The following is a 16,381-nucleotide window of genomic DNA, read 5'->3' on the forward strand; positions in this document are numbered from 1 at the left end:
TGAAGAGCATGCATTTAGTTTTACTTGTAATTAAGAGCAATTGGAGGCCACGGAAGGAGAGTTGTATGGCATTGAAGCTTAATTAATTAATGATGAGCTTGGAGGGTAATATGGTGTTGAATGTGAGCTGGTGTTGAGCTACAGTCAACGAACAGCATTCGTACACCACCCGATGTCACAGGCCTGACACTCAACGTCAACAAAACAAAGGAGATGATCGTGGACTTCAGGAAACAGCAGAGGGAGTACCCCCCTATCCACATCAATGGGACAGTAGTGGAGAGGGTAGCAAGTTTTAAGTTCCTCGGCATACACATCACGGACAAACTGAACTGGTCCACCCACACAGACAGCGTCGTGAAGAAGGCGCAGCAGCGCCTCTTCAACCTCAGGAGGCTGAAGAAATTTGGCTTGTCACCAAAAGCACTCACAAACTTCTACAGATGCACAATCGAGAGCATCCTGTTGGGCTGTATCACTGTCTGGTACGGCAACTGCTCCGCCCACAACTGTAAGGCTCTCCAGACGGTAGTGCGGTCTGCACAACGCATCACCGGGGGCAAACTACCTTCCCTCCAGGACACCTACAGCACACGATGTCACAGGAAGGCCAAAAAGATCATCAAGGACAACAACCACCCAAGCCACTGCCTGTTCACCCCGCTATCATCCAGAAGGCGAGGTCAGTACAGGTGCATCAAAGCTGGGATCGAGAGACTGAAAAACAGCTTCTATCTCAAGGCCATCAGACTGTTAAATCACTAACCCTGCACCTTAGACACTGCTGCCCTATATACATAGACATGGAATCACTGGCCACTTTAATAATGGAACACTAGTTACTTTAATCATGTTTACATGCTGCTTTACTCCTCTCATATTTACACTACCATTCAGAAGTTTGGGGTCACTTAGACATGTCCTTGTTTTTTATAGAAAAGCACATTTTTATTGCACTGCACTACAATACAAAACTACACCATACCACAATACTACACTACAATACTACACTGCACTACAATACAAAACTACACCATACCACTATACTACACTACAATACTACACTGCACTGCAATACAAAACTACACCATACCACTATACTACACCACAATACTACACTGCACTACAATACTAGACTGCACCACAATTGTACACTGCACTACAATACTACACTACACTACAATACTGCCCTAAACAACAATACTACATCACAATATAATACTACACGGCACTATAATACTACACTACATACTACACTGCACTACAATATTGCACTAAAATACTAGACTACAATACTAAACTACAATACTAAACTGCACTACATACTACGCTGCATTACAATACTGTACTAAAATACTACACTGCAATACAATACTGTACTAAAATACTACACTGCAATACAATACTGTACTAAAATACTACACTGCACTACCATATTACACGACAACAATACTACGATAAACTACAATACTACACTACACTACAATAGTACACTGTACTACAATATGCTTTCCATTTTAGGATTTATTAAACACACACACACACACACACACACACACACACTACTTGACTGGCCCAGTGTGTGTGTGTGTGTGTGTGTGTATGTGTGTGTGTGTGTATGTGTGTGTGTCTGTGTCTGTGTGTGTGTGTGTGTGTGTGTGTGTATGTGTGTGTGTGTGTGTGTGTGTATGTGTGTGTATGTGTGTGTGTGTGTGTGTGTGTGTGTGTGTGTGTGTGTGTGTGTGTGTGTATGTGTGTGTGTGTGTCTATGTGTGTGTGTGTGTGTGTGTGTGTGTGTGTGTGTGTGTGTGTGTGTGTGTGTGTGTGTATGTGTGTGTGTGTGTGTGTGTGTGTGTGTGTGTGTGTGTGTGTGTGTGTGTGTGTCTGTGTGTGTCTGTGTGTGTGTGTGTGTGTGTGTGTGTGTGTGTCTGTGAGAAAGGATCTGATATCCATTGCAGGAGGGAGACAGCAGAGATAAGAGGAACAGGTGAGGGGAGGAGGACATCATACTCCCCGTCCAGAAGACCGCTTCACAGACAGATATTTATCACTCTCACTCTGGCAATAATTAGCCACATTAGAACAAGGATACACTTTAAAGGCTGTGGCCACGCAGAAGGACTTCATTTGGCAACACAGAAACCACAGACAGGAAAGACCACAGAAGGAATATCCACCTTCTCCTAAAAGGTAAGACAAGACCCTAAATATGGTCTTAATTGTTATAACGTTGTATTAGAATATTTAGTAGGACTTAGTAAGACTCAGTTAGACTCATAATGATGTCACTGTGAAGGGAACCATTTTCAGAGGAGAAAATAGGTCCAGTGTAGTGTGAAAATAAAGAGGCCCACTGTAAAGAGGGTGAAGAACTGTAAAGAGAACCACTGAAAAGATGTCAACTAAAGAGAACCACTGAAAGAGACTCACTGTAAAGAGGCCCACGTAAAGAGGGTCCACTGTAAAGAGACTCACTAAAGAGGCCCACTGTAAAGAGGGGAACCACTGTGAAGAAGAGCCGACTGTGAAGAGGCCCACTGTAAAGAGGCCCACTGTAAAGAGAACCACTGAAAAGATGTCAACTGTAAAGAGACTCACTGTAAAGAGGTCCACTGTAAAGAGACTCACTGTAAAGAGGTCCACTGTAAAGAGGCCCACTGTGAAGAGGCCCACTGAAAAGAGGCCCACTGTGAAGAGGCCCACTGTAAAGAGGCCCACTGTGAAGAGGCCCACTGTGAAGAGCCCATTCACGAGTGTCCTATTCTCACTTTAGAATTGCACACCTAGAACACAGCTAAAATGAGGTTTGATATCGGGAGGGATGATCATATACCATGACCATACACCATGACCATACACCATGACCATATACCATGACCATACACCATGACCATACACCATGACCATACACCATGACCATACACCATGACCATATACCATGGCCATACACCATGACCATATACCATGGCCATACACCATGACCATACACCATGACCATATACCATGACCATATACCATGCATATACCATATACCATGAGTATATACCATGATCATATACCATGACCTGATACCATGACCATATACCATGATCATATACCATGATACCATGACCATATACCATTACCATATACCATATACCATGACCATATATGGCCATATACCATGATCATATACCATGACCATATACCATGACCATACACCATACCATATACATGGCCATATACCATGACCATATACCATGACCATATACCATGGCCATACACCATGACCATATACCATGACCATATACCATGAGCATATACCATGATCATATACCATGACCTGATACCATGACCATATACCATGATCATATACCATGATCATATACCAATGATATACCATGACCATATACCATGATCATATACCATTATACCATGACCATATACCATGACCATATACCATGATCATATATATGCCATATACCATGATCATATACCATGACCATATACCATGACCATATACCATGACCATATACCATGACCATATACCATGACCATATACCATGATCATATACCATGACCATATACCATGACCATATACCATATACCATATACCATGACCATATACCATATACCATGACCATATACCATGACCATATACCAGGATCATATACCATGACCATATACCATGACCATATACCATGACCATACACAATGACCATACACCATGATACCATGACCATATACCATGGCCATACACCATGATACCATGACCATATACCATGACCATATACCATGATCATATACCATGACCATATACCATGATCATATAATGACCATATACCATGATCATATACCATATACCATGACCATATACCATGGTCATATATCATAAACCATGACCATATACCATGATCATATACCATGATTATATAACATATACCATGATCATATACCATATAGCATGACCATATACCATGCTCATATACCACGATCATATACCATGAACATATACCATGATCATATACCATATACCATGACCATACACCATGATCATATACCATGATCATATACCATGGCCATATACCAAGATCATATACCATATACCATGACCATATACCGGGACATATACCATATACCATGACCATATACCATGATCATATACCATGATCATATACCATGATCATATACCATGACCATATACCATGATCATATACCATGATCATATACCATATACCATGACCATATACCAGGACATATACCATATTTGACCATACACCATGATCATATACCATGATCATATAAGACCATATACCATAACCATACACCATTATACCATGACCATACACCATGATACCATGACCATATACCATGATCATATACCATGACCATACACCATGGCCATATACCATGATCATATACCATGACCATTCACCATTATACCATGACCATATACCATGACCATATATCATGATACCATGACCATATACCATGATCATATACCATGACCATATACCATGATCATATACCATGATCATATACCATATACCATGACCATATACCAGGACATATACCATATACCATGACCATACACCATGATACCATGACCATATACCATGATCATATACCATGACCATATACCATGATCATATACCATGATCATATACCATATACCATGACCATATACCAGGACATATACCATATACCATGACCATACACCATGATCATATACCATGATCATATACCATGACCATATACCATAACCATACACCATTATACCATGACCATACACCATGATACCATGACCATATACCATGATCATATACCATGACCATACAATGGCCATATACCATGATCATATACCATGACCATTCACCATTATACCATGACCATATACCATGACCATATATCATGACCATACACAATGACCATACACCATGATACCATGACCATATACCATGGCCATATACCATGACCATACACAATGACCATACACCATGATACCATGACCATATACCATGGCCATACACCATGATACCATGACCATATACCATGATCATACACCATGACCATATACCATGACCATATACCATGACCATATACCATGACCATACACAATGACCATACACCATGATACCATGACCATATACCATGACCATACACCATGCTACCATGACCATATACCATGATCATATACCATATACCATGACCATACACCATGATCATATACCATGATCATATACCATGGCCATATACCAAGATCATATACCATATACCATGGCCATATACCAGGACATATACCATATACCATGACCATATACCATGATCATATACCATGATCATATACCATTATCATATACCATTATCATATACCATGACCATATACCATGATCATATACCATGATCATATACCATATACCATGACCATATACCAGGACATATACCATATACCATGACCATACACCATGATCATATACCATGATCATATACCATGATCATATACCATGACCATATACCATAACCATACACCATTATACCATGACCATACACCATGATACCATGACCATATACCATGATCATATACCATGACCATACACCATGGCCATATACCATGATCATATACCATGACCATTCACCATTATACCATGACCATATACCATGACCATATATCATGACCATATACCATGGCCATATACCATGATCATACACCATGACCATATACCATGACCATATACCATGACCATACACCATATACCATGATCATATACCATGATCATATACCATGACCATATACCATGACCATACACCATGATCATATACCATGATCATATACCATGATCATATACCATATACCATGACCATATACCAGGACATATACCATATACCATGACCATACACCATGATCATATACCATGATCATATACCATGACCATATACCATGATACCATGACCATATGCCATGACCATATACCATGATCATATACCATGATCATATACCATATACCATGACCATATACCATGATCATATACCATGACCATATACCATATACCATGATCATATACCATGATCATATACCATATACCATGATCATATACCGTATAACATGACCATACACCATGACCATATACCATGACCATATACCATGACCATACACCATGATACCATGACCATATACCATGACCATATACCATGATCATATACCATGATCATATACCATATACCATGACCATATACCATGATCATATACCATGACCATATACCATGATCATATACCATATACCATGATCATATACCATGATCATATACCATATACCATGATCATATACCATATACCATGACCATACACCATGATCATATACCATGATCATATACCATGGCCATATACCATGATCATATACCTTATACCATGACCATATACCTGGACATATACCATATACCATGACCATATACCATGACCATATACCATGATCATATACCATTATCATATACCATGAGCATACACCATGACCATATACCATGATCATATACCATGATCATATACCATGACCATATACCATGACCATACACCATGATCATATACCATGATCATATACCATATACCATGACCATATACCAGGACATATACCATATACCATGACCATACACCATGATCATATGCCATGATCATATACCATGACCATATACCATGACCATACACCATGATACCATGACCATATACCATGACCATATACCATGATACCATGACCATATGCCATGACCATATACCATATACCATTATTATATACCATGGCCATATACCATGATCATATACCATGACCATACACCATGATACCATGACCATATACCATGATCATATACCACAATCATATACCATGACCATATACCATGGCCATATACCATATACCATATACCATGACCATATACCATGATCATATACCATGATCATATACCATGACCATATACCCTGATCATATACCATGACCATATACCATGACCATATACCATGATCATATACCATGACCATATACCATGACCATATACCATGATCATACACCATGACCATATACCATGACCATATACCATGACCATACATCATATACCATATACCATGATCATATACCATGACCATATACCATGACCATATACCATGATCATATACCATGACCATATACTATGACCATATACCATATACCATGACCATATACTATGACCATATACCATGATCATACACCATGACCATATACCATGATCATATACCATATACCATGACCATATACCATGACCATATACCATGACCATACATCATATACCATATACCATGACCATATACCATGCCCATATACCATATACCATGACCATATACTATGACCATATACCATGATCATACACCATGACCATAAACCATGATCATATACCATGACCATATACCATGATCATACACCATGACCATATACCATGATCATATACCATGACCATATACCATGACCATATACCATGATCATACACCATGACCATATACCATGACCATATACCATGACCATACATCATATACCATATACCATGATCATATACCATGACCATATACCATGACCATATACCATGATCATATACCATGACCATATATACTATGACCATATACCATATACCATGACCATATACTATGACCATATACCATGATCATACACCATGACCATATACCATGATCATATACCATATACCATGACCATATACCATGACCATATACCATGACCATACATCATATACCATATACCATGACCATATACCATGCCCATATACCATATACCATGACCATATACTATGACCATATACCATGATCATACACCATGACCATAAACCATGATCATATACCATGACCATATACCATGATCATACACCATGACCATATACCATGATCATATACCATATACCATGACCATATACCATGATCATATACCATATACCATGACCATATACCATGATCATATATCATGACCATATATCTGACCATATACCATGATCATATACCATGATCATATACCATATACCATGACCATATACCATGACCATATACCATGATCATATACCATGACCATATACCATGACCATATACCATGATCATTACCATGACAATATACCATGATCATACACCATGACCATATACCATGATCATACATCATATACCATATACCATGACCATATACCATGACCATATACCATATACCATGACCATATACCATGACCATATACCATGACCATATACCATATACTATGACCATATACCATGATCATACATCATATACTATGACCATATACCATATACCATGACCATATACTCATATACTTGACCATATACCATGATCATACATCATATACTATGACCTTATACCATATACCATGACCATATACCATATACTATGACCATATACCATGATCATATACCATATACCATGATCATACACCATGACCACATACCATGATCATACATCATATACCATACACCATGACAATATACCATGATCATATATCATGCATCCAAAGGAACGTAGCTCCTGCCAACTGTTCCCTTTGTAAAGAATCATTCTAAAGCATCCAAGAGCTTCTTCCTTTAACCGTTGATGACTTTGTATCACTCGAACACACCTGCACAAGTCTTTGGCACAAGTTGTGTGTGTGCTACCCTTTTAAAGTTTCCCATAGTATTGAAATGGAAATTCTAAGCGTTTGCATGACTAAGAATTCAAAACCGTTATGGACTGGTATCAATAAGAGGTAGGAGAGTTGTTCTAGGTAGTTATTGTGTGTTTGTTCTAGGTAGTTAGTATGTGAACACAGGCAGTAGGCAGCAATAATAAGCCTCACTCACAGAAGTGGAGGATGTGGTAGAGAGATATGTAGAGAGTGGGGAGAGGAGATGAGCAGCTCGACGTCGAAGCCGAAGAAGTGTAATGTTGGAAGGTGCTGTGAGGTGGGAAAGAAAAGGCAGCACTGTCTCTGTAGGTTACAAAGGTTGAGATGAAGACATGCAACTGACTGCAACACTCATGCAGAAGCAACAAACAGCATTCATTAAACTAAACATGCAATGGTTAGCTTAGAGATCATATGTGAGTATTAAACTGCTGTAAATATCTTGTTTCATCTTGAAAAGACAGACATAAGATCATATGATCTTTTCTCATGTTTTCAGTGAGTCAACAGCTCTTCACTAGTGTAAGTAGGCATTGACTTTCAGTCAATAGTATTTAAGGACTAAAGGACTTGGAGTTGAAAGAGTTCTGCCACATAGGATTTACCAGACCGTTTAAAACTACTATGTTATTAGTAAAAATGCTAATTAAAGCAATATGTTTACTAGTGCACTACAATATCTCTCTCTCTCTCTCTGTCTCTCTCTCTCTCTTTCTCTCTGTCTCTCTCTGTCTCTCTTTCTCTCTGTCTCTCTCTGTCTCTCTCTCTCTCTCCGTCTCTCTCTCTCTCTCTCCGTCTCTCCCTCTCTCTCTCTCCCTTTCTCTCCCTCTCTCTCCGTCTGTCTCTCTCCCTCGCTCTCCCTCTCTCTCTCTCTCTCCCTCGCTCTCCCTCCCTCTCTCTCTCTCTCTCTCTCTCTCCCTCCCTCTCTCTCTCTCTCTCTCTCTCTCTCTCTCCCCCACTCCCTCTCTCCCTCTCTCTCAAAGACTCCGACCAGAGACGATACAAATGGAAGATTCCATTGACACCGCCATGGCAGTGTTCTCTGATCAGTACCTGTCGTCCAATGACAGTTTACTATTCAACATCACTCCAACCCATTTCCCCCGCCTGCCACCCATAATAGACCAGACCATCAGCATCACCACCATAGTGATCCTCTTCATCACCATGGTTTCACTGGGCTGTACCATGGAGGTGCCCAAGATCAAGGTCCTGATGCTGCTCATCTCTAGTTTCTGGTTGTTTCAGACTTTTTGGGGTTATCGTTCCTCCTGTTATGTGATGTTTTTTGTTGTTGTGATTAAATACGTTTTAGGGTTTGTGAAATATATACAAATAAAATATTCTATTCATAATATTAATGTTGTTTATTATTCTCTAAAGGCCCACATCCTGAAACCTAAAGGAGTAGCCATCGCAGTGGTGGCCCAGTTTGGAGTAATGCCCCTCACTGCCTTCTCATTGGCTAAGGTTAGTATCTCTCTTTGGCTAAGGTTAGCATCTCTCATTGGCTAAGGTTAGTATCTCTCATTGGCTAAGGTTATTATCTCACATTGGCTAAGGTTAGTATCTCTCATTGGCTAAGGTTAGTATCTCTCATTGGCTAAGGTTAGTATATCTAATTGGCTAAGGTTAGTATCTCTCATTGGCTAAGGTTAGAATCTCTCATTGGCTAAGGTTAGTATCTCTCATTGGCTAAGGTTAGTATCTCTCATTGGCTAAGGTTAGAATCTCTCATTGGTTAAGGTTAGTATCTCTCATTGGCTAAGGTTAGTATATCTCATTGGCTAAGGTTAGTATCTCTCATTGGCTAATTGCCTAAGGTTAGTATCTCTCATTGGCTAAGGTTAGAATCTCTCATTGGTTAAGGTTAGTATCTCTCATTGGCTAATTGCCTAAGGTTAGTATATCTCATTGGCTAAGGTTAGTATCTCTCATTGGCTAAGGTCAGTATCTCTCTTTGGCTAAGGTTAGAATCTCTCATTGGCTAAGGTAAGTATCTCTCATTGGCTAATGCTAGTATTTCACATTGGATAAGGTTAGTATCTTTCATTGGCCAAGGTTAGTATCTTTCATTGGCCAAGGTTAGTATCTTTCATTGGCTAAGGTTAGTATCTCTCATTGGCTAAGGTTAGCATCTCTCATTGGCTAAGGTTAGCATCTCTCATTGGCTAATGTTAGTATCTCTCATTGGCTAATGTTAGTATCTCACATTATTGGCTAAGGTTAGTATCTCTCATTGGCTAAGGTTAGTATCTCTCATTGGCTAAGGTTAGTATCTCTCATTGGCTAAGGTTAGTATCTCTCATTGGCTAAGGTTAGTATCTCTCATTGGCTAATGTTAGTATCTCACATTGGCTAAGGTTAATATCTCTCATTGGCTAAGGTTAGTATCTCTCATTGGCTAAGGTTAGTATTTCCATAGCTGTCTTGGCATTGTTGTCTTGGCGAACCAGTCTGGTTCCCAGGCCTTCAGGAATGGCAGGACAGGACCATGCTAAGCTGTTCAGTGTAGTCTCAGGTGTGCGTCCTGTCCTGTGTCTTCAGGTGTTACAGCTGGGGCCGGTAGAGGCTGTAGTGGTGCTGATCTGTGGATGCTGCCCAGGGGGAAGCCTCTCCAATATATTGGCCCTGTCTCTGAAGGGAGACATGAACCTAAGGTACATATACAACCCTACTTTCATCTATTCAGACCCTACTTTTATCTATTCAGACCCTACTTCCATCTATTCAGACCCTACTTTCATCTATTCAGACCCTACTTTCATCTATTCAGACCCTACTTTCATCTATTCTCATTATAAAATGTCTTAAATAAGCTTGGAATCATATTGTTTCCAAGTGGGTCTCGAGACAATGCTTCTTTAATCGTTATGTAGATTTCTTAGGGTGAAATAAAGGGTTAATGATCTGACGGCTAAACCTAAAAGGTGGGATGGATGGGGTGTGTGTCTGGTTTAATATACTATTTATATGATAATAGTTTTATGATCGGGTCAGTGGTATGCAGGTCATTCAACTCCGTGGTACTAATGGGGAAAGATACAGTATGTACAGTGTGTAAAATGCAGAATTATCATTGAGGCTGCTGAAACGGAGGTCTTTGTCAATATAATGGCATTTACGTTGCTATTGAGTTCGATGACCTCGTACTGCCGTTGGCTACCAAATGAAGTGCTTTGTTAATGCATTGGCAATCACCTTATTATTAGCTAAGAGTTGAATGACCTTGATGTTATCGTGTTCTGCTATGTACTGTAATACCCCAATAATAACCAACCACCTCCTGTCCTGTCCTGACTTATTGCTCAGACTGGCTTGGTTACAGTACATTAGTGCCATGGTTATCATGGTATACCATGATTTAACCCCTAACTAGTAGTTATTTAACCCTAACTAGCACAGTTATTTAACCCTAACTAGTCGTTATTTAACCCTAACTAGCAGTTATTAAACCCTAACTAGTAGTCATTTAACCCTAACTAGTAGTTATTTAACCCTAACTAGCAGTTATTAAACCCTAACTAGTAGTTATTAAACCCTAACTAAACCCGTGTCTCTCTTCCTCTGTCTCTCTCCCTCTGTCTCTCTCCCCCTGTCTCTCTCTCTCTGTCTCTCTCCTTCTGTGTCTCTCCCTCTGTCTCCTTCTGTGTCTCTCAATCTGTCTCTCTCCTTCTGTGTCTCTCCCACTGTGTCTCTCCCTCTGTCTCTCTCCCTCGGTCTCTCTCCCCTGTCTCTCTCTCTCTCTCCTTCTGTGTCTCTCCCTCTGTCTCTCTCCTTCTGTGTCTCTCCCTCTGTCTCTCTCCTTCTTCCCTGTCTCTCTCTCTGTCTCTTCTGTGTCTCTCCCTCTGCCTCTCTCCTTCTGTGTCTCTCCCACTGTGTCTCTCCCTCTGTGTCTCTCCCTCTGTCTCTCTCCCTCTGTCTCTCTCCCTCTCCCTGTCTCTCCCTCTCTCTTGTTCCCTCTCTTTCTCCCTCTCTCCCTCCTTCTCTCTCTCTCTCTCCCTCTCCCTCTCTCTCGTTCCCTCTCTCTCTCCCTCTCTCTCTCCCTCTCCCTCTGTCTCTCTCCCTCTCTCTCGTTCCCTCTCCCTCTGTCTCTCCCTCTCTCTCGTTCCCTCTCCTCTCTCCCTCTGTCTCTCCCTCTCTCTCTCTTCCCCCTCTCCCTCTCCCTCTGTCTCTCCCTCTCTCTCGTTCCCTCTCCCTCTGTCTCTTCCTCTCTCTCGATCCCTCCTTCTCCCTCTGTCTCTTCCTCTGTCTCTCCATCCCTCCTTCTCCCTCTGTCTCTTCCTCTCTCTCCATCCCTCCTTCTCCCTCTCTCTCGTTCCCTCCCTCTCCCTCTGTCTCTCCCTCTCTCTCCTCCCTCCTTCTCCCTCTGTCTCTCCCTCTCTCTCGTTCCTCTCTCTTTCTCCCTCTGTCTCTCCCTCTCTCTCCATCCCTCCTTCTCCCTCTTTCTCTCCCTCTCTCTCCCTCTGTCTCTCCCTCTCTCTCCATCCCTCCTTCTCCCTCTGTCTCTCCCTCTCTCTCCATCCCTCCTTCTCCCTCTGTCTCTCCCTCTCTCTCGTTCCCTCTCTTTCTCCATCTGTCTCTCCTTCTCTCCCCAGTATTGTGATGACTACCTGCTCTACAGTTCTAGCCCTGGGTATGATGCCACTGCTCCTCTACCTATACTGCCAGGGCTTCTCCAACCTGGAGAGTGCTGTTCCCTACGCTGGCATCACTCTGGCCCTGGTCATGACTCTGTTCCCCTGCGGCATCGGCATCCTCATCAATTACTACAGGCCACAGTACTCCAAGACTATTACTAAGGTAGAGTACAGTACACAGTACACAGTACTACAGACCATCACTAAGGTAGTGTACAGTACACAGTACTACAGACCATCACTAAGGTAGAGTACAGTACGCAGTACACAGTACTACAGACCATCACTAAGGTAGTGTACAGTACACAGTACACAGTACTACAGACCATCACTAAGGTAGAGTACAGTACACAGTACTACAGACCATCACTAAGGTAGAGTACAGTACGCAGGACACAGTACTACAGACCATCACTAAGGTAGTGTACAGTACACCGTACACAGTACTACAGACCATCACTAAGGTAGAGTACAGTACGCAGTACACAGTACTACAGACCATCACTAAGGTAGAGTACAGTACACAGTACTACAGACCATCACTAAGGTAGAGTACAGTACACAGTACTACAGACCATCACTAAGGTAGAGTACAGTACGCAGTACACAGTACTACAGACCATCACTAAGGTAGAGTACAGTACACAGTACTACAGACCATCACTAAGGTAGAGCACAGTACACAGTACTACAGACCATCACTAAGGTAGAGTACAGTACACATTACACAGTACTACAGACCATCACTAAGGTAGAGTACAGTACACATTACACAGTACTACAGACCATCACTAAGGTAGAGTACAGTACACAGTACACAGTACTACAGACCATCACTAAGGTAGAGTACAGTACACAGTACTACAGACCATCACTAAGGTAGAGTACAGTACACATTATACTTCAGTGCTCTAAGACCATCATTATGGCATGGTGCACACAGGTAATTCCATCGAGGCCTGGGTCAAATACCCGAGTCAAACTGCGCTTAACTCTGAGTAATCCCCAAAAGTGCAAATTCCAAGCTAAACCAAGTGCACCCAAAAGGCCAATTTCAGGAGAGTATATATATATATATTTATTTTCCCTCTCTCTCCTCCCTCCAGGTCGGCCTGTCCCTCCTGTTGATGGCCACGGTGGTGATTGGCCTGTTGGCCGGCATGACCATAGGAGGGATGGATTTGACGCTGACCCTCCTGTCCCCTCCACTCATGGCCACCGCTGCCCTCATGCCCCTCATTGGCTACACCTTCGGATACGTCCTGTCATACCTCTTCAAACTCAACGGATCGTAAGTCATGGTGACGATAGTGTTGATAAGGATTGTTTTCTCTTTAGTAAAAAACAACAACTTCCATTCCAGCTATTAACTCCATGTCAATCAATTTGTTCAAGTTGTCCTTATTTGGACTTCCTTCCCGTTCCTCAGGGGGCGGAGGACCATCTCCATGGAGACAGGCTGTCAGAACATCCAGCTGTGTTCCACCATTTTGAAGGTGGCATTCCCTCCCGATGTGATTGGTCCCCTCTACCTATTCCCTATGATCTACATAGTGTTTCAGGTGGGAGAGGCCTTACTGCTCATTGTCCTGTTCAGGGTTCACCGGAGGTTCTTCAAAACACCGAAGACAGGTACGCTCGACTGACCCTGTTCGTGAGTGATACAGTTACTGTGGGAGCAAATGGTACATATAGGACAGATATAATAGTATAGAGCAAAGATGTACATCAGACCACAGGAGAAGAGAGAGACACATAGTCTACTAGTCCTAATAAGGACATACCAAAGAGCACACCAAGCTGAATGTAAGTGGCCCATAGGATAGACGGGCATATATTATTTTTAGGACATGAAGGGGTCCTGCCACCATTATAACTTCACTGAAAGCAGATATGGGCGTTTATGGGGCGTAAACAAGCAAAAAGCTCAGATTGAAGGATAATGGTGGCAGATGGACTGAGGGAAGTAACTTCATTTGCATGTGGAATGGTCTCATATACTGTGTGTGTATAAATACAGAGCCAGAGCTCAGGGGAGGGAGTTGGTCTGCGGACCATCTAGGCTTCTGATATGTTTGTATTAAAAGCCTTCAATTCACAAGTTCTTGTGTTATATTTGTAAGATGATTTTCCACCACATTACAAGCACCTAGTCGGAGACCCAGATATCAGGTCACTGGAGGTTCACACCTCAAATAGAAGGTTACCCTTGTCCATTAGTTTTGTAAAATACTAAATTGATCCAAGATCAGCACTCCTACTCAGACTTTAATACAGGCCCAGTCTCCTACTCAGACTTTAATACAGGCCCAGTCTCCTACTCAGACGTTATGAATACAGGCCCAGTCTCCTACTCAGACTTTAATACAGGCCCAGTCTCCTACTCAGACTTTAATACAGGCCCAGTCTCCTACTCAAGACTTTAATACAGGCCCAGTCTCCTACTCAGACGTTATGAATACAGGCCCAGTCTCCTACGCAAAGGTTAAAACCTATATTTGTCACCACAAGGGAAGACTGGAGGACCCAGTTCAATCTTAGCTGTCCAAATTATGGTGATTTTGTCAAGACCGCTCTAACGGTGCTCCTCTCTCTCCGTCTCACAGAGAAGCAGGTGTACGAGGCAGTGGATGGAAATCAGATCCACATCAGCTCCGTCTGAAATGGTGCTGTCGACCAAGGCTTCAGGCTCCCAAAGACCTGATTATCTACCAGATTACAATGAGGATTTAACACCCAGTGACTGCACATACAATGACGCATGGCAGCAGGCGATTTGAAGGTGGAGGGATTGTAACGAATTGACTACACTGTATACAGGTGTATTAGTGTATGTGGAATTAACTGAAAAGAGAAACCTACGTACTGTCTAAACTACATGAGTACTTCTGATCAAGACAAGGTAGTGTCAATGTTTGGACCAGCTATTGAAAACAGTCGTGACATTTTATTACGGCTAGTATTTAATTACATATTGTTTTAAGCTCATACTAAAAGTGGCAAAATTGTCAAGTTAACACGGTCTTTTGATGCTTTATATAAAACATTTTATTGGTCATCTGCTTTTGGAGTT

General features: G+C 41.5%; 1 protein-coding gene across 1 annotated transcript; it reads left to right on the top strand.

The window, feature by feature from the left end:
- The first annotated feature begins 2,000 nt into the window (after positions 1 to 2,000).
- Positions 2,001 to 16,364, top strand: LOC112236028 (sodium/bile acid cotransporter-like). Its single transcript, XM_042321426.1, has 8 exons — positions 2,001 to 2,190; positions 9,652 to 9,877; positions 10,052 to 10,138; positions 11,216 to 11,328; positions 13,267 to 13,471; positions 14,415 to 14,599; positions 14,738 to 14,940; positions 15,915 to 16,364. The coding sequence occupies exons 2-8, from the start codon at positions 9,674 to 9,676 to the stop codon at positions 15,968 to 15,970; spliced, it is 1,053 nt and encodes a 350-aa protein (XP_042177360.1). The 5' UTR covers positions 2,001 to 2,190; positions 9,652 to 9,673; the 3' UTR covers positions 15,971 to 16,364.
- The last annotated feature ends 17 nt before the right edge of the window (positions 16,365 to 16,381 follow it).

Source organism: Oncorhynchus tshawytscha, linkage group LG05 (genome assembly GCF_018296145.1).
Source record: "Oncorhynchus tshawytscha isolate Ot180627B linkage group LG05, Otsh_v2.0, whole genome shotgun sequence".
Classification (NCBI taxonomy): Eukaryota; Metazoa; Chordata; class Actinopteri; order Salmoniformes; family Salmonidae; genus Oncorhynchus; species Oncorhynchus tshawytscha.